Source organism: Petaurus breviceps, unplaced genomic scaffold, assembly GCF_028583685.1.
Source record: "Petaurus breviceps papuanus isolate PSGF00001 unplaced genomic scaffold, PetGlider_PUasm1.0 174, whole genome shotgun sequence".
Taxonomy (NCBI): Eukaryota; Metazoa; Chordata; class Mammalia; order Diprotodontia; family Petauridae; genus Petaurus; species Petaurus breviceps.
In genome coordinates, this window is record NW_027185761.1 from 57,152,091 (window position 1) to 57,171,098 (window position 19,008).

The following is a 19,008-nucleotide window of genomic DNA, read 5'->3' on the forward strand; positions in this document are numbered from 1 at the left end:
AGATATCCCAGGAGAACAAGGAGAGGAAGAGCCCAGAGCCCAAAGCCTGGAGCCCAGAGCCAAACTTTTGGTTCAATACCCGAATCCCAACAGCTCCAGGAGAGCCCTCCTCTTCTCCTTCCTACTCAGGATGAGACTGATTGGCTCGGCTAGATCCCATAATGATATGATGGTGGTGATGCCACCTGATATTTGGTAAGACCCACGATAGGCGGAAGTGGGCTGCCAGAGATTACCAGAGCCAGTACTCAAAAGAAATGGTGTGGAAGGCATTATCCAGAAAATGTATAATCAGCAAAGGAGACAACCCAGGCAGGTAACAAGAGAGACACTTAAACCAAGGCTGCCCAAGAGACTGAGAGGAAGAAGTCCTATATGTTGGGGTGATCTAAGAGGACACCAGTGAGACCCAGCTGGGTGAAGACAGCATGAATGGGCTGTAATTAACACCTCTGAGGGGAGAACCCAACCAGTGACATAGCATATCCCCTAAAGGAGGCTGGGGAATGAGTCTGGATCAGGAGGGAGAAGATCTGAGTTGAAATTCCAGCTCTGCAAGTAGTAGGGGTCATGTGACCTTGCCTACCTCTCCATCTTCTCTTCATCTGTACATGGAGGGGAGTAGGCTAGATGAACTCTAATATCTCCATATCCTCCCTCCATATTTGCCTGGTACTTTACAGTTTTCCAAGGATTCTCATCCATCCTCTCATTGGATTCTCAGCAGGAGCTTGTCTGTTGTACAGGCTGGGTCATTTCTACAAAGAGGCTCAGAAAGAAGTCAAATGACTTGGCCAGAGTCGTGTGGCTGGAACACAGCAAAGCTGGAACTGGAACCCAGCACATCCTCTGCTCTAGCACATTCCACTGCTGCTCATCTTCAAGGGACACTCTGAAAGTGTCCTCAACATAAACTGGCAGACAACATGTCCCTGCAGGGCCTGATCATCACTGTCCTACTTAAAAATCTTCTGTTGTTCCCTAGTGCCTACAAGATACCATGCCTCCTTGGCCTATCAGAGTGTGCTATCCCATGCACTCTGGAACAAGCCTGTCTCTTGGATCTTAATTACAACTCCAGCTCCCAACAAACATGCCCCATACCTGTTATGCTGCAAAACTTGCTGCCCACTGAATAGGACTTGCTCATTTCCATCTCCACATTCTTCCCCTAACTAGATTACCCTCTCCCACTTTTCCCTACCTGTCCCAAATCTATCCATCCTCCAAGCCCCAGCTCAGGTCTAGTCTCTCCCATGATGCTTTGCTTAACCACTCCCACCCACACCATTCCCTGTTCCAGGAGTACTCAATGCAGAACCACTCACAGACCACTTTACATTGGTAACTTACTTATGTAAATACCTTATGTTCTCCTCTGGATTTTAAATTCCCAGAAGACAGAAACCCTGTGTTTTATGTACACACACACACACACACACACACACACACACACACACACACACACACACACACACACACACATTCTGTTCTGCCTGTCCAGAACTGACATAAAACGTACCTTGGTTGGCTGAACTTGAGAAGGACAATGAGGGAATGAGCTAAGCCACAAGCTGGTCTTTCCAGGCTGCACGACCACTTACAGATTTAGGTCAAGTCCCTTTAAAATCAAACAGCATTAGAGTCCTGACCTCGCCCCACCCCAGCTGCTGGAACAATGAACAATGTCCAATGCCTCCAAGGCCCAGTCCAATGAGACTTTGACCTTCACCATAATGGTATCACCTTCCACTAGGCTTGACAAAGATGGTTCCAGAGAACACAGTAATGGTCCCAATAAACAGGCGTCTGCTTAAGCGAGCATTATTTCCAGGGCTCTGGGTTAGCTAACTCGCCATCTTCTGGGGAGCTTTAAGCTCCAGAAGCTTCCCTTCGAGTTAATGCTTCCACTTGGCTCTGCTCAATATTCATGATCTCTCCATGATCCATTGGCACACTCATTAGCCTTGAAGTCTGACCTGTAGCTGCTGGGATTTCAAATGCTGTACAATACAATAAGGCACACAAAATGGAGCCCAATTACAAAGGCATATTTTCAGGGACAATTTTTTAAATAGTATTTCCTCCCCCCCCCCAATTACATGTCAAGACAATTCTTAGCATTCATTTTTACAAGATTTTGAGCTTCAAATTTTTTTCCCTGACTCCCTCCCTCTTCTGAAAATGGTAGATAATTAGATATGGTTACATACATGCTATCATGTAAAACACATTTCCATATTAGTCACAGTAGTGAAAGAAGAAACAGATTAAAAGGGAAAAAAAAACAAAAAAGAATAAAGTAAACAAATTTGCTTTGATCTTCATTCAGAGTCCATCAGTTCTTTATCTACATGTGGATAGGATTTTCCTTTGTGAGTCCTTGTGACATTGTGTTGTTGGGAAGAGCTAAGTCATTCATACCTGATCACCATAAAATGTTACCGATACAATGTTTTCCTGGTTCTGCTCATTTCACATTGCATCAGTTTGTACAAGTCTTTCCAGGTTTTTCTGAAATATGCTTGTTCGTCATTTCTTATTGTATAAAAGCTTTCCATTGCATTCATATACCACAGCTTGTTCAGTCACTCAATTAATGGGCATCCCCTCAATTTTCAATATTTTGCCACTACGAAAGGGTTGCTATAAATATTTTTGCATACATAGCTGCTTTTCCTTTTTTATGATCTTTTGGGGATACAGACCTAGTTGTGATATGGCTGGATCCAAGGTTCTGCACAGTTTGATTGTCTTTTGGGTCTAGTTCCAAATCGTTCTCCAGAATGGCTGGTTCAGTTCTCAACTCCACCAAAACAATGCATTAGTGTCTCAATTTTTCAGAAGCAATTTTTAAAAGGAAGGGAAGAATGAATGGTACCTGGAAGCTAAGTTTGGGCTAATGAATGAAACAATTGCATCTCCCTGCCTGCCCTCTTTTAAAAACAATTTCACTCAACTGAAATTTAAAATTACATTGACTAAATTAGTTAAGAGAATAGTAGATTTTCAACCTTATGCAAAGGCAAATAAAGGGTAGAAAAGCAGAATCTTATTAGTGTAATACTCAGTTAGCCTGAGCAGCCTTTCTGATCTATCCAGTCTGCCATTTATTCCTCCTCCTCTTCCTTCTCTCCCTCTTTCCTTGTCTTTTTTGTTCTCTGCCTGGATTTTTCTATCCAAGCTCCTTTCCTCCAACACCAACAGGAAAATGACCCTCCCAGTCTACTCCAAAGCAACCTCCAGCTCACCCAGCAGAAAACCTGAAAGGATGCACCTAAAAATTAATTTTATCTGGGAAGTTATAATTGATCCATTAAATAGAATGGTAAGGAGCCAGCCTGGTAGCACAGGATAGTGACAGGAATAGCACAAATTACAGAGAAGAATACTAATTCCCTCTGACTTTAGAACAGTAACCAAAGAAATGTTACATTGATTTGTTTTTTGATCTTAAGGAAAAAAAAAAAAACCTAACCCAACCTTGGCTTTCACAGTCACATTTTGTTCATGATAGGCACCTTAAAAGCCCCAGCAGATCATCAGGGGACAGAATCACAGTACCCAAATGATAATCCACACAAGATACCTAGAGACTGAAGACGCCACTTAAGCCAACTCAGAAGCTTTGACCCTCGCTGACTGGATGGCTTTGGAATTCAATTCAGCCTTAAGTCTAAGGAAACCACACAATGACCCAGGGTGTCCAGAAGGGAAATACAGCAACTGCCTAATCAGCAAATACAGCTCATGGTTTTAGAAAAGCTTATAATTCCAAGAACACTGGAGCAAAAGAAAAAGACCACAGCACTAAGAACAGGAAAAAATAAACAGCCTTTTCTGGTTTTTCAGAATGGAAAGAATATCTCTTACTCCAATAGGGATTTCAAACCTACATCAAACCAGGCAGTTATTTTAAAAAAAACCAACAGCACCAAACACACCCTTTTTTATTGCATGATGGCCTTAAGAAAGGTTCTGTCTCACATGCCATCGAAAGCATAAGATAAATGATATCTGATAACCAGGCTATGATAGGGGAGAGGTTATCAGAGGCTGGATAACTACAGTTTAGTTTATTATTCCCACCTACTTCTAATAGCCTTTTGCCCACTTTCCAACAAATCAGCACCTCTACTAGGCAGGAAAAACCAGGAAATGAGGATCACAAGACCGACTCTGAAGCGACCAAAGAAATCTTTTCATCTGAAGATCCCCCATTTTACAGATGAACATACTGAGATGCAGCAAGGTGCCCTGGCATGGGAGAGTGAACCAAACTAACTGCTGCAACATTTCCCATAATGTTGGGTCTCCATAGTTCTACATGCCTTTCTTATTATTTGTAAAGAATATGGTTTTGCTCAGAAAAGTGGTAAAAAATCAGCACAATTTATCAGGTTCTTACGGATCCCACCTGTTTGCTGTAGAATATACACACATACATATCTATGCAAAGCTATGTTACTACTATGTTACAAAGCTATGTTACTAAGGCCTTTGCGTGTTTGCTCCGACGTGGCCCCTCTGAGGAGCCCTCTGAAATCTGAGCTTGCATTTCACAGGCGGAATAAACTTCAATTCCTCACTTTCCTCTGGCATTGGCCCATTAGCAAGTATACTGTGTTAACTGTCTCTTGCTTCTTGCTTTCATGCCACAACCAGCTGGAAAATTCTCCCGCTCTTTTCCCAATCATAATCTCGCAGAGAAGTGGCCATCTGAGCTTAAATGATTCCATAACAGCTGTCATCAAAGATAAGATTTTTGAAGGCACTCCCTCCTCCCACCCTACGTCAAAGAGCTAACCCCGAGTAATTCGAGGGACACTGTACTCTCATCTCCTTCAATGACTGCATTCGGAAATCCCAAAGCCTTAATCTGTGCCTAGTACAAAGCCCAGAAAAGCAGAAACGCCTTGTCTCCCACCATTCACTAGCCTGGAGCCTCAGACCTCCCCTTCCACCAAAGAAGGGAGCATCTCTGATACAATCCTAAGGAAAGGGGAAACAAAAAAGGGGAGCTGAGAAGCCATTTTTGAAGCGTACCATCACCCCAACCTGCAGAGGCCCATATGGATGGAAAAGAATTTCTTTCAGCAAATCTCCTTTGGACACATCAGTGTTCTGCTAGGGTTTCCCTTTCCCCCACCTAGAATAGATGCTTGGGTTGCTATATAATCAATCACTTCTCATCTGGAGAGGCACTTGCTTCCACATGATGGTGCTGAATGGGTGGAAAAACTGATCAAGTCTCCCATTTCTCAATTCCTAGAAACCTGCCATGAATGGCCCTAATTTACTAAGTTCTCACAACTAGTAAGTGGCAGGTCTGGTATTGGGACCTAGGTCTGCTGAGGCCAAATCCAGCACCTTTCCTTCTATATCAGAAATGTTCATGTCTCCCCTCCCCTTTCCTTCCCTTTCCCCTCTGCCTGTCTCTCTCTGCGTCTCTCCCCCACCTACCCATGTCAAATTTTAAAATATTTTATGGACATTTTTTTGTTTTAACATCACCTTTATTTCCAAATATGTCCACTCCCTCTTTTCTACCCAGAGAGATATCCCCTATATAAAAGGATAAAGAATAAAAGGCAATTCCGTTAATGACCAAAACCATCAATTGCTCCTGCTGGTAAAGGCACAGTTCTGTGCCTTCTCTTCAGGGGGAAAGTTCCACCAAGTTTTCAGCAGGCAGTAGTGCTGGTAAAGCAAGGCAGAAGGGAGGGCTACAGCAATGGGTCCAGAAGTGAAGGTTCTGGATTCACCATAGACTTCCATTGTTCACAGTGGATACCTGCTAGAAATGCAGATCTACCCAGGCTATGGACAGAGAAAATACACACTGCTTCTACCTGAGAAAGTGTTTCCGGGGCGGCCAGGTGGCTCAGTGAGTAAGAGCACCGGCTCCAGTGTTGGGATGACCTGGATCAAATCCAGGCTCAGATACTCAGCACCACACCAGAAATAATAACTGGCCGTGTAACCTTGAGCAAGTTACTTAACCCCTATTGCTTTAAAAAAAAAAAAGTGCTTCCTCCAAGGTGGGGATTCTTCCATCTTCACTCCTCCATTTCCTTTTCCACTAAAGCTCCTTTAAAACAGTACCGTTCTCTAGGTTCACATCTCAGGCAATGCTGTGACTCTGTGAAGTGGCCAGCCCATCTGAGTTATGGTCATCCCGTTATGTAGCGTTTCTTTCCACCACTCAGCCAATGAGCAGGGTCTGAAGAACCTTGGACATGAACACGCCCTTGGAGCAGCAAAGCTAAGATATTGGGGCACTCAGCAATCCAATGGATGGCTCCCCAGCCACCTCCCTGGGCCTGAGTAAGGGCCTCCAGGCAGACACAGCTCCACAGGCTGTTCTGTCTATTTCAAGAGTGTTAATTGTGATTGTTTAAACAACCAGGCGGCTAGGTGGCAAGGGCCATGGAGTCAGGAGGACCTGAGTTCAAATGTGACCTCAGACAGGTAACCTTTACTAGCCATGTGACCTTGGGCAAGTCACTTAACCCCAACTGCCCTGCCCTCCCCCACTCCAAAAAGCAAAAAACAAAAAAAACTAACCCAACTATTGCATCTTCTCATTCCTTAATTTCAAATACCAAGACAGGGCTCAGAAAACAAAAAAAAGTTCAGGGAGATAAAATATAATTAGAGTCTTGTTTCTCCCCCCTTCCCTAACAAGAAGCATTTTTTCCTAGTTTTAATGCTTGATGCCCTGCCCTTCTCTTCCTCTTCCTTCCACACTCATTGTTCACTCGCTTTCAGTCATGTCGGACTCTTGGCAAAGAATTGTTTGCCATTTCTTGCTCCAGCTCATTTTAGAGATGAGGAAACTGAGGAAAACAAGGTTAAAGTGATTTGCCCAGGGTAACACAGCTAGGAAGTGTCTGAGGCTGGATTTGAACTTCCTGACTCTAGGCCTGGCACTCTATCCACTGAGCCACCTGGCTGCCCTCCATTCTCACTGTCATACACCATTTACCACGTGGGTGACTTTAAGCAAGCCTTTGGTCTCAGAGTTCCCCTCCGTATAATAGGTGGGACTAGAGAACCTTTCAGTCCTTTATCAACTCTAGATCTAGGATCCTACAGGCCCTCTGGGTCATGCTTATAACCTCCAGCTGAATGACTTGCAGATCTTCCAACATCTCCCCATTCCCAGCTGATTTCTCTATAACTCCAACTCTAACAGAACACAATCAGCAAATGAATCTTCTTAAACATCCACTTCCCTGTCATTTATCAGCTCAAAACCTCCCCAAGGCTCTCTCTTTTCTTTTTTTTTTTTTAAGCAATGGGGTTAAGTAAGTTGCTCAAGGTTACAAGGCCAGTTATATCTGGGTGTGGTGCTGAGTGTCTGAGCCCAGGATTCGATCTCCAGGTCATCCTGCACTGGAGCTGGGTGCTCTTACTCGCTGTGCTACCAGGCTGCCCCAACTTTCTCTTTTCTATAAAGTAAAATCCAAACTCCTCCAACTGCTATTCAAAGCCCTAAGCAATAAAGCCCCCAACTACCATTTCCTTCCTTCTACTTCAACAGAAATACTAAATGAGTGAATAAACAAACTTAATCCAAGGTCTTACAGAAAGTAATTCTATGATTTTCAGTTTTCAAAATTTGATCAGCTGATTGGGTAATCTAATTCCCCAAACCTATATTTGTTAAACAGTTCTTGTACGCATGGCACATAGGATACTTCCCAACCCATCCGGCTACCTACCCAGGTCATTCTGCCACCTGCCCCCTTCTCCTTTCTTGTTCTGGGGACAGTAGGAACTGAATCAATATATGACTGTTGGTTCTGGAAAGGGCATGTCAATTGTTTGACTGACTGACCTGTGATCAATTCACCATCCCTGTGACCTCCCAAACCTCAGCTCCCTTCCCTGGCCACTACTTGTCTTCTCCTAGTAAAACGGGAGCTTCCTGAGGGCAGAAGCCATCTCTCTTTTTGTCTTTGTAGCCACAGGACTTAGTGTAATGACTGGCACACAGTAAGGACTTACGATATGATTTTTCTTCTTTTTTAAATAAGTTTTTATTGGGGCGGCTAGGTGGCGCAGTGAGTAAAGCGCCGGCCCTGGTCCTGGAGTCAGGAGAATCTGAGTTCGGTTCTGGCCTCAGACACTTAACACCCAAAAAAACTAGCCGTGTAACCTTGGGCAAGTTACTTAACCCCAATTTCCCTCCAAAAGGCAAAAAAAAATTTTTAAAAATAAGTTTTTATTGATGTCTTTAAAAAAAATATGATAATAGCTTTCCCCTATATTCCTCTCCCTACACTATGAAGAAGGGGGTGGGGGTGGGGAAAAGGAGTAAGAAATCAGCATAATTTATCAACATACTGAAAGAATCTAAGAATTCCTCCAAGGAATATGTATAAAATGTGTTGATCTCCCACCTCAAGGAAGGGGTAAATTGAGGAATAAATGTTTTTTTCACTGCTTCACTACTTTCATTCAAAGATAGAAACAAAAGGATTCCTATCCTCAAAGTACAGACATAAGTAAATACAAGGTAATCTGGAGAGGTAAAGTGGCCGCAAAAAGTGGGATGGTGGGGGTGTGAGGCAGGGAAGGCTTTGCAGCTGAGCTGGTTCCTGAACTGAGTCTCAAAGACAAGAGGAGGAGGAGGGCATTCTGGGCCCAGTGGGCGGCACAGTGGGCAGCACAGTGGGCGGCACAGTGGGCGGCAAGCTGAATTGGGAGCAGAGTCTCTGTCAGATCTAGCTTTCCAACATATAGCACTGCAACTGCTCTATGCTGTGGATGGAACTGGATCCAGGAGAGGTAGAGAATACTTTTCTCCATAGCAGATTATTTAAGACAAAGTATAACTCCAACATTTTTGAAGTTATATTTTCATCAAATAAATTGCATAGAACACAGCCCCTCCTTCACACCTCCTGTCTCCCTGCCCCCCTCTCCCATCACACCTCCTGTCTTCCCCCACTGCTCCCCAAGCTTGATTCCCAATTAATGGCAGGTATATGGGAGCGAAGAAGATCTAGAACAATTGACCCTTGGACATCCATGAGGAGAGAGCACTGCTGAATAATCTGAAGCCTTTACACCAGAGAATGCCAGCCCAGCTGGGCACTTGGCATCACAGGCCCCAGAGGAGACAACAGTGAAAGGCACTGGTTTAACTTTTAATCCACCATTAAAGCCCATCAAGCCTTTGTGTGCCTGGACTTGGGACTGTTCTGGTAACAGATAAAAAACAGTGGACATGTGCCTTTGTTGGGCAAAATGTACTGGTTCTCTCCCCTGGCCTCCTTGTCAGCATTTTACTACAAGAGGATAACTGAGTCAGGGACAGGAGCAGGTTCTAATTTTGCCTACTTGTCTTTTCTTGGGAATTTCTCCATCCCCAGATCCGTGTGCCGGCGTTGGGGGAGGGGGAGGGGCCTTGCCAAGGAAGGTGGAGGAAGGAAGCACTGGGACCCATCTCGAAGGCAGTGATTTTCAAAGAACAGTCCACAAAAGTGGGGCTTTTTAAAAAACACCAACAGCATTTTATCCCTTATACTAGTTGCATGGTATCTTCAGCATTGACAGTGACGTGACCCTTTTCTCAGTCCCCCTCAGATCAGTGTCTAGGGGGACACATACTTAGTGTAGCACAGATATGTGTTTATGTGTGCAAACTCAGCTTGTGGTATGCAGGTGTTTATACATGCGCACACAGCACACAAATGTGTGAACATAGAGACATAGCCACGTATTACAGGCTGAATTTAATATAGTATGTATGAAAGATGTGTGTACATGCAAATATGCTTAGCATGTATAAGAGATGTGCCCCTGTAACTGGCAAAGGAACTCCTGGTGAGGACACCCCCTCCACAAATACAGATTGACAGCTCATTTACAAGTTCTAGTCTTAAGAGAGCTGTCTGGAACACTGGGAAGTGAGGTGACTTATCCAGAGTCACACATCCAGTATGACTCAAAGGGGGAGGGGACTTAAACCCTGATCTATTGGCCTTTCACATGAATGAATGAGTGTGTGTGATAATAATTGCTCACATTTCCATAGTGCTTTACAAATGTTATCTCATTCGATCTCCACAACCCTGGGGGGAGGTGGTGCTGTTATTTACAGATGGAGAAACTGAGTCTGAGAGAGATAAAGGAGAGATTCAAACCCAGACCTTTCTGCCCTAAGGCCAAAACATTGTCTCTGCTGTGTCTCCTTCTAGATAACAATGAACACAAATATGTGTGTATGTTCATACATATATTGGCATATAGAAGGTATGTTCAGGTACATTGAACATTACAACATGTTCACACATACATATATGTCATATATAAAAAGTATGTGGACATGTGCATGCGTGCACACACACACAGAGTATCCCAAAAATTTTAATGTAATTTAAAGCTTTAAAAACCACATTAAGACTTTTGGGACAACCTGTCTTTAGTAGGCACCTGTATTTAGATAGGTGCCTATCCAATAGCACAGCCGATGAACAGGGCGTGAGAGCGCCTGGGTTTTATGAACCCCTCCCCAAACCCTGAAGAACCTAACAGGATTTCACAAAGGATTAGCCACCAACATGGCCCCACTCCTTCATTCCCCATTTTCCTTTTCTCTCTCCCATACAGGGAAAGGATGCTCAGACAGAGACCTGCTGATCCCTAGCCCCGGTCTGGCCCTTCCCGCATAGCCCCAGTACCAGGAAGCCAGTCACCAAGAAAAGGATATGACCAATCCCACGGCCTCATTTCCTGGCAGCTTGGGCTGCTTACTGATCGGTGTGATGAAATCTAATCTCTTGCTAGATTATCCAAGCAGAGGGAAATGAGCAGAACCGAGAGAATGTTGTATACAGTAAGAGCAAACTTGTTCAAAAATAACTGGGAGTGATGGAGCTATTCTGAGGAACAGGCACATTAAAATCAACTAGGCAGGACTTAGGAAGGAAAATGTTCTCCGCCCCCAGAGGAAGAGCTGACAGATAGAGGTCTGTATCGCATGGCTTCCACGTATGCATCTCGAGCAAACGTCGGCCTTCTTGAATGTGGGGCTGGGAGGGAGAAAGACAACTCAGAACTCAAAACGCAACAAAATAAACAAATAATTAAAAAAAAAAAAAGAAAGGATTGTGTCCACAGGGGATGCTCCATTGGCCGGGTCTTCATCCCAGCCAGGCCAACCCACAGACAGAAAACCTCAGCCCTCCAGCCATGCTTCCAGGTGATTTGTGTGCATCTGTTTCTGGTCATAGGGAGAAGAATGGAGACTAGACCTGTTATCCCATCACTAGGGGGAACTCTGGTAAGGAAAGTCCTTCTACCACTGCTAGTCAACAATTTCCCTTTGATCTACCATCTTAGAGAGTTGTCTAGAAGGCTGCCAGGCGTCAAACTCATGACTGGTTGCTGTGGGCATGGGGCCCACGAAATTCCTGAGTGTGGCCCAAATCACATCAAAATATAATTGAAAAATACTTAGTAAAATAAATGAAAATATAACAAAACATAGATAATGTTAATTTGTGGTTTTCTAAATCAATGTGTTCAGGAAGAGATTTCTTTCTATTTGAGTTTGACCCCCTTGGTCTAGAGAACAGAGGGGTAAAAGTAACTAGTCTGGTATGTGTGTGTATGTGTATGTGTATGTGTGTGTATATACATATGTGTACATATATGTGTCCTGCTACTCTTGCCATATTATTTTTGGACACTGGAAAAAGAGTTAACTACTAAGACAAAATCGGAATGTTTACCCACCAAAGAAAGCCCTGAGGTGCAAAGTATGAAAATATCAACTTTCAAATTTGAATAAACAAATTCCACACACATCCAGACATCCAACCCTAACATCCTGTACTGCCTAAAGGGATGGAGGGACAGAGCAAGAACAGGTCGGTTTGCTTTGTTTTAAATTTCTCTTTCTACACTGGGGGGGAGGGGGAGGGACAACTTGAGATGCCAAAACAGTCTTGACACAGGAGCTATCTGGTCACCCCCAATGCGGCCAATGAAATGCCCCCAATCCTGGGCCCACATGAACAACTGCTTCAAAACTAAGTGATGGAGGCAGGTTCAATGCAAAAGGGTCCAAACTGAAGTGGTTTATTTACTGCCTCTCCTGGGAATGGGAGTGGGGGAAATGAGGAGAGATGGGAGGAGGGAAGGAAGGGAAATTGGTGGTAACTGGGCTCAGCCAGGACAGCACCACCCCACCCAGTCCACCCACCCACCCACACACACACACACACATACACACACACACACACACACACACACTCTCTCTCTCTCTCTCTCAAACACACACTCACTCACTCACACACACTGCACAGATTGTGCTCACTTTCTTGCGTTGAACTTTTGGCTTAAAGTTCCTAATTAGCAATCAAAGGGAGCTCATCCAGCCAGCCCTCTTTCTCAAGAAAAGGTGGAAAGACTACACTAAGTACTCTCATTCCTCTGGGGAGGCTCACCATACTAGCACAAGAGGGGAGCTGGCCAGCAGACTTCCCACCTAGGTCAAGCTGAGCATCTGGCCCCCACTGCACATGGGAATTTTCCAGTCCCCTCCACAGAGGGCCCAGGCACTATCTTTCCAACATAGCCAAGAAACCCCAAGCAGGGGGCCCCTGCCCACTCGCTTCACTTGTTAAATTTTCAGTGTGAGCATTTGTATCTCAGAAATATACAAATGCTACAAATCCGGGTTGGGTTTTTTAGTTTTGTTCTGTTGACTGTCTAGACTTAAGAAGGTGGTGGAGAAAACGTTGATAATGCAGATTAAATTTCAAAGTGGGCCAGGTGTACATTATTTGGGGAGCCTCTTATTAAACATTTATCAGCACAACACAAGTATACACAACATGCAAGTATACACAAAGTTCCTTTTTCTAAAATAGAAAGCGACAGATTATCATAGATAACAAAATGTTTACTGACATCAAACAAGTCACTCAAATGCTCTACAATCCTTAAGACCATCTACAAGTGACTGAATGAAGGGGCCCACAGGCAGTGCTTACCATGGGCAAACATCAGCCATTATTGTTATGGGACTGCAAAACCACCATCAGTGATCCAAGAAAAGGCCTGGAGCACAGAAGAGGTGCTACAGGATGGGGGAGAATCAAATGTTGGGATTTTCAAAAAAAAAGGACAGTCGAAAATCTATGGTTTGGTTCACTTGACTAAAAATTAACAGACAAAACTCTAGAAAGCATTACTGTCATAGGAGGAAAGGCCTTGAGAGCAGGGGCTATTTTTCCTTGTCTTAGTACTTTGAGTTCTTGGCATATAGTTGGTGACTAATTCATGTTTGTTGAATTGAACTAACATGACAGTTTGTAAACATTTAGACAGGGAAACAATGACTTTCAAGAACCAGTACACTATTAAGAACAGGTCATGCCTGGGTAGCTACTGGGAGACCACTAAATTCAGTAAGACACAGTTTACCTAGAGTTTATTCAAACATTCATCAAAATATCTCATGTTATTCTTGTCAAAAAGATGGAGAGATGGGCCTACATGACGGTGTATGTGAGGTGGGATAGGATCAGACCAGGTGAAGAACTGAATCCAGAAACTGATGGACAGGTGCCAGCCTCCAGGGCAGCATCTCATGGAGAACCTCAACCATATGTCGTGGCCTTTACCACTCATGTCAGTGACTGGGATGAAGGAACCACTGGCCCTTTGGTCAAGTCTGCAGGAAGCTGGAAGGAAGTGTTAACCCACTGGGTGACAGAGTCAGCCTCCAAAAAGACTTCACCAACTGGAACCATAGGCCAATGCTTATAAGATGAAATTTAACAGAAATAACTGTGAGGTCTTTCATTTGCTAAGAATTAATTGCCCAAAAACAACATGGGAGAGGCGGCTGGATGAAAAACATTCGTTGGCATTTTTATGGATTGCAAACAATATAAGGCAACAGGACAAGAGGGCAGACAAAAAGGCTAATGCAATATGAGGCTGGCGAGTTGATGCTTCCCCTGGATGCGGTCCTAATCAGATCACAGCTTAGACGAGCTGAAACGCATCTGTACCAGGGTAAACTGGAAAGTGCTGGAATCGGCCACACGAGGCCTGGCAGAGGGAACTGGGGACTGTTAGCAAAAAGAAGGGTGAGGCTCGTGGCTGTCTCCAAGGACATGAAGGTTGCTGTGTACAAGAGAGATAAGCCTTGTTCAACTCAATGTCAGAGAGAAGAGCTTGGAATAATAAGTGATAACTGACATTTCAGTTCAATATAAGGAAAAACGTAATTTGAGCAAGGGTTTTTAATCTGGCATCTATCTGCAGGCAGTTTTCATGAACTTGGGTAGGAAAAAAATCTTTATTTCAAAATAATTGGTATGTCCTTTGTAACCCTACGTATTTTATGTATTAAAAACATTATTCTGAGAAGGGCTTGCTAGGTTTCACCAGACTGACCAAGGCTGTCATGACACAAAAAAGGTTAAGATGCCCTGATACTCGCTAGAGCTATACAAATTAGAACCAGTCGTCCCAGGGTGGAATGAGAAGCTTTGGGGGCAGCAGATTTCTCCAGGTCTTCCTAAAGGAAGGAGCACTGGAGAGAGGAGACCTGCAAGGATGGATTCAATGGCACTCCATTCCTACTTTAACACTCTCTGATTCTAGGATTCTCCCAAGATCCAACCTTCTTAACCATCTCCAGTTCTTGGACACTGCTGGAGCAAAAGACCCCACATATTTTACCCTACTGATCCCCTCAACAATAACAAAATGAAACCTCACCTGAATAAGCGGGGAGAGATGTCTTACTTTGGATGAGAAATCATTTTTGATGAAACATCATAATGATTCATCCATGTTCTAAGGAAAAGGCACCTTTTCTTATACTATACACCTTTGAGGAATAGTGTGGCTTGGAGAACTGACCTCAGAGGCAGGTCCTGAGTTCAAATATGGCCCTGCCACCCACCTGGCTATGTAACTGGTAGATAAGTGAGAGGCAACTCTCTTCAGGCTAGAAACTGCAGGACAGGCAGGGCAGGCACTGATTTGCCCTAGCAGAGGGAGGTTTACAATCCCAATAAAACCACACGCCTGATCCCATCTGGTTCCATCTGCGATAGATTTATTATTAGATTTCACAAGTCCAAAAGCACGATCAGGTTCTAGTGCAATCACCAATTTCCTGTTTGTCATCTGCCCTCCCGACACTTGTCTTTGGTTGTAGTGCAGACACAAGCAACACAGAACTGGAAGGATCCCAGGAGTAGTGCAGACCAACCCAGAGGCAGACAGGTATCGCCATGAGAAAAACTGGCCAATTAACTTCTACCTGGAATTCTCCAGGCATAAGGAACCCACCACCCGTTGAAGCAGCTCATTCTACTTGGAGACACCTCTAGTCATGAAGAAACTTGGAATGAAAAAAAATCAAATGAGATAACATGTGGAAGCACTATAAAAAATGTCCAATTTTTATAAGGCAACTGGTAGCACAGTAGATAGAGCTCAGGGCCTGAAGTCTGCAAGACCTGAGTTCAAATCCAGCCTCAGATACTTACTAGCTGTGACCCTGGGCAAGTCACTTAACCGTGTTTGTCTCGGTTCCCTCAACCTTAAAATGGGGATGATAATAGCATCCACCTCCCAGGGTTACTTAAGGATCAAATGAGACAATAATTGTCATGTAAATATAAGTAATAAAATTAACATTCGTCTTTAAAAATTGAGTCCCAAATTTTCTTCCACTCTCCCTCCTCTCCTTGAGAAAAATGCTAGCTATTCTAAAAATTAATTTATCCTATATACAGTTTATTTGTACACAGTTCTTTGCTTGTTGTCACCTCCCTTCCAACTAGATTGGGAGCTCTGCAAGGCCAGGGACTGTTTGGTTTGGTTTTGACCTTTCTTTGTAACCCTAGATCTGTGCATAATGCCCAGCATACAACAGGCACTTAATGAATGTTTACTGACTGACAGATGAAGCTGAGATGGAAACAACTGAATGTCAGTTTGACTTTTTTATACGAGCTAGCCAAGCCACAGATGCAGAGATGGGAACAAAAACTTTTAGCCAATAGGAGAGAAGAGAAACAACAAAGACTTAACGGGCTGGAAACATGACACTGAGAGGAAAAACCCTGTCCAAAAGGCTACACTCTCCCCAGGATGCTATGAGGGGGCCCAGACCCCCACCTCACTCTGCCTTCTGATTTCATGAGAGGGCCAGGAGGGCGCAGCTGAGCAGGAGTGCAGGCAAGGTCGGCTGAGTGCCCAAGCTTCACCAACAGACCACCCGGCTTCTAGACTCACTCTCAGCACAGTCAGGTGCTGGCAGCTGAGACACCCACTCGGGAGATCATTCACATTCCGTGCCCACACCCAGCATAACTCGGTGAGTGGGACAGCAGGCAGATCACCTGCCTGACTTAAAGCGTTCTTTTTCCTTTCTAAGCTGAACGCCCAAAGGATGCTATTCCATTGTATTCCTGAGTGTCTGAATGTCATCTCAGCATAAATCAAATCCCATTTTTTCAATGAACTCAAATCACAGTTTCAGAGTGTTTTATCTTCATTCCTCCTCGATATTTAATTGGCAATGGTTCCTGACACTTTAAAGCTTCTCCGCCTCTATCAAATACAGGCATGGCTTGCCTATTCCAGCAAAGAAAACATTTGGTGAAGTGGAACCCCAACTCTGTAGGAACAGTCAGCTCTCAGGCAGGTTCCTTAAGCTGTTATGGCTGGCCTTGGTGACCATCCCTAAGGCTGTCCTCTGCAAAGTCCAAACAGAAGGGGGATTCCTTAGACACAGGCTGATGCTACTGCTTGAGGATGACATGGGGGTGACAGCACTAAGCCCCAGACCACTCAGTCATGAAAGAGACCAATTTAGCAATCAATCCACATTAAAAAACAAACCAACAAGCCCCAGTGGATGAAGACTGCTGCTTACCCACACATGAAGGAGGTCAAAGGACTTGGGTTTGAGTCCCTACAGCCATTTTCTATGTGAGTGCCCTAGGACCGTATGAGAACAAAGGGGGAAAAAAACAGAAGAGCACCTTGACTGAGGCATCAGTGTCTACCAAATGTTCACAGAACCCACATGTTAGACCTTCCAGTAAAGATCTGTGGAAGGGCAAAAACAAGAATTATGTGGACTCAGAAGGCCCCAATGGATGGAGAATGTAGCAGATCTGTAGCACAGAAGGGAGAGGATGGAAATTCCTGAAAGTACTGAAGCAAGCTGGTCAAAATGGGTTAGCCACATTTACTGTGAAATGATGGAAAATTATTCAGGTCATACCTAGAATTAGTGATGGGTAAACCATCTATTTTAGTCAGTGGAGATGAAGAATACACCCTGAAGCATTTTACATCTTTGAATGTGAGGTTTTCTTAAAGGAGGGCACATGTAAGATACCTCAAGGTTAAAAGCATCCTATGCAGAAAAGTCATAAGGAAAACAGGCATCCTGGGCCACCATCAGCCACCTTGACTTCATGACTCTAAAGGAGAGTGAGGCTGATGCCCAACCTCACTTAAATCCAATTCTCGAGCAAGTCAAGACTTCACCCCTGTGATGTCACTGGTCTTCCTGGAGAACAAAGGACGAACAACAATAAGGAAAACACCACCCACCATGCCTCAACCTACCCTACAACCTACTAAGTGATTGTGCCTTCTGGCCAATCAAAAACAACGGGTCGGTTGTCTAATTTCACTTGCAATGTCTTGGTCAACTGAAGGGACTGCATAATGCTCAAGCTCCAACTCGACACACCTAAAGTTTGCAGGTTAACAAGGTAGACCAGCTGGCTGACCAAACCCTCATTTATATAACAGCAAGCACTTGCTTACCTCGTTCTAAGCTACACATACTGGTATGAAAAGAGCCACATTCATTCTTTCTGGGCACTAGCCATCTCATCCCATCTCATCCCGCCCCCTCCCCCCCCCACACACACAAACCACAGCTACATAAGCAACATTTGTTTTAAATCCACACAAATGGTGCTCACAAAATAATCATAAGAATAGCTAACATTTGGAATAATAGTGGCACTGTGTGTCAGGCACTGTGCCAAGCGCTTTACAAATATTTTCTCATGTGATCCTCATAACAACCCTTGAAGGTACATGCTATTATCATCCCCATTTTAAGATGAGGAAACTGAGGCAGACAAGTTAAGTGACTTGCCCAAGGTCACACAGCTGGTGAGTTTCAGAGATTGGATTTCCAATCTCTGTGGGAAGAACTTCATGTATGGACTCTTCAATATTGACTGTATCAAACATACATGATTTTTCTCATTAACTTGATGGGGGGAAAGAGCAAGACCTCTTCTTTTCATATCACCAAGAATGATCCCAAAGATTTCCCAGTTAATCCTCCAACAGGCGACAGTGGTATGGGAACACCTGACCCCTGATGAAGGGGTCCATGACAGAGTACTGTAAACCATGGCACCCCAGAAGAGCAGATAAAATCAATATAAACTTGGGATGGAGCTGCCCTTGTCCTCCTAAGGGCAAAGTGCATATTTATCGTTTTCACAAAGTTCCAGCAGCTGAACCATCAAAATAACAAATTCACTGTTTAGGTTCTCTCAGAGTATTATAACCCAGGAAGTTTATAAGGTTCATATGTATCTTGGTTACCATGTATCTTGCATATAGTAAGTACTTAATAAATGTGTGAGTTGAAATGAATTAATACTGTGGAAAATGTAGTCTTCAAAATGTGATCCAGACAGGATTATCTATCCAATAACAAGGCTTATTCATTCAGAGCTGACTTCTTTAATAGAAATAAGTGGCTTATAATATTTCTTAGCATCAATCAATCAAAAAGGATTTATTAAGGGCCTACTATGTGCCAGGTACATTCCATTGGGAGTATTTGCATGTATACATATGTATATGCAGAGTAATTCAAGGACCACAGCACTAGCAGCAGAGAGCCTCAGGAAAGGCTTCACATAAAAGAAGTGTTTAAGCTGAGCCTTAAAGGGCAAACTGGGGTGAAGCCAA

General features: G+C 43.9%; 1 protein-coding gene across 5 annotated transcripts in view; it reads right to left on the minus strand.

Moving 5' to 3' along the window:
• The window catches only part of PXK (PX domain containing serine/threonine kinase like), a 95,315-nt gene that overhangs the window by 70,540 nt on the left and 5,767 nt on the right, over positions 1-19,008 (minus strand). The window contains exon 1 of one of the 5 annotated variants that reach the window (XM_069084248.1): positions 587-1,006. The exons of the other annotated variants lie outside the window; for them this stretch is intronic. Coding sequence (XP_068940349.1) covers positions 587-605 — 19 coding nt within the window. The 5' untranslated portion in view covers positions 606-1,006. Of the gene's footprint in view, positions 1-586; positions 1,007-19,008 lie in introns of those variants that run through there. 5 annotated transcript variants of the gene reach the window in all.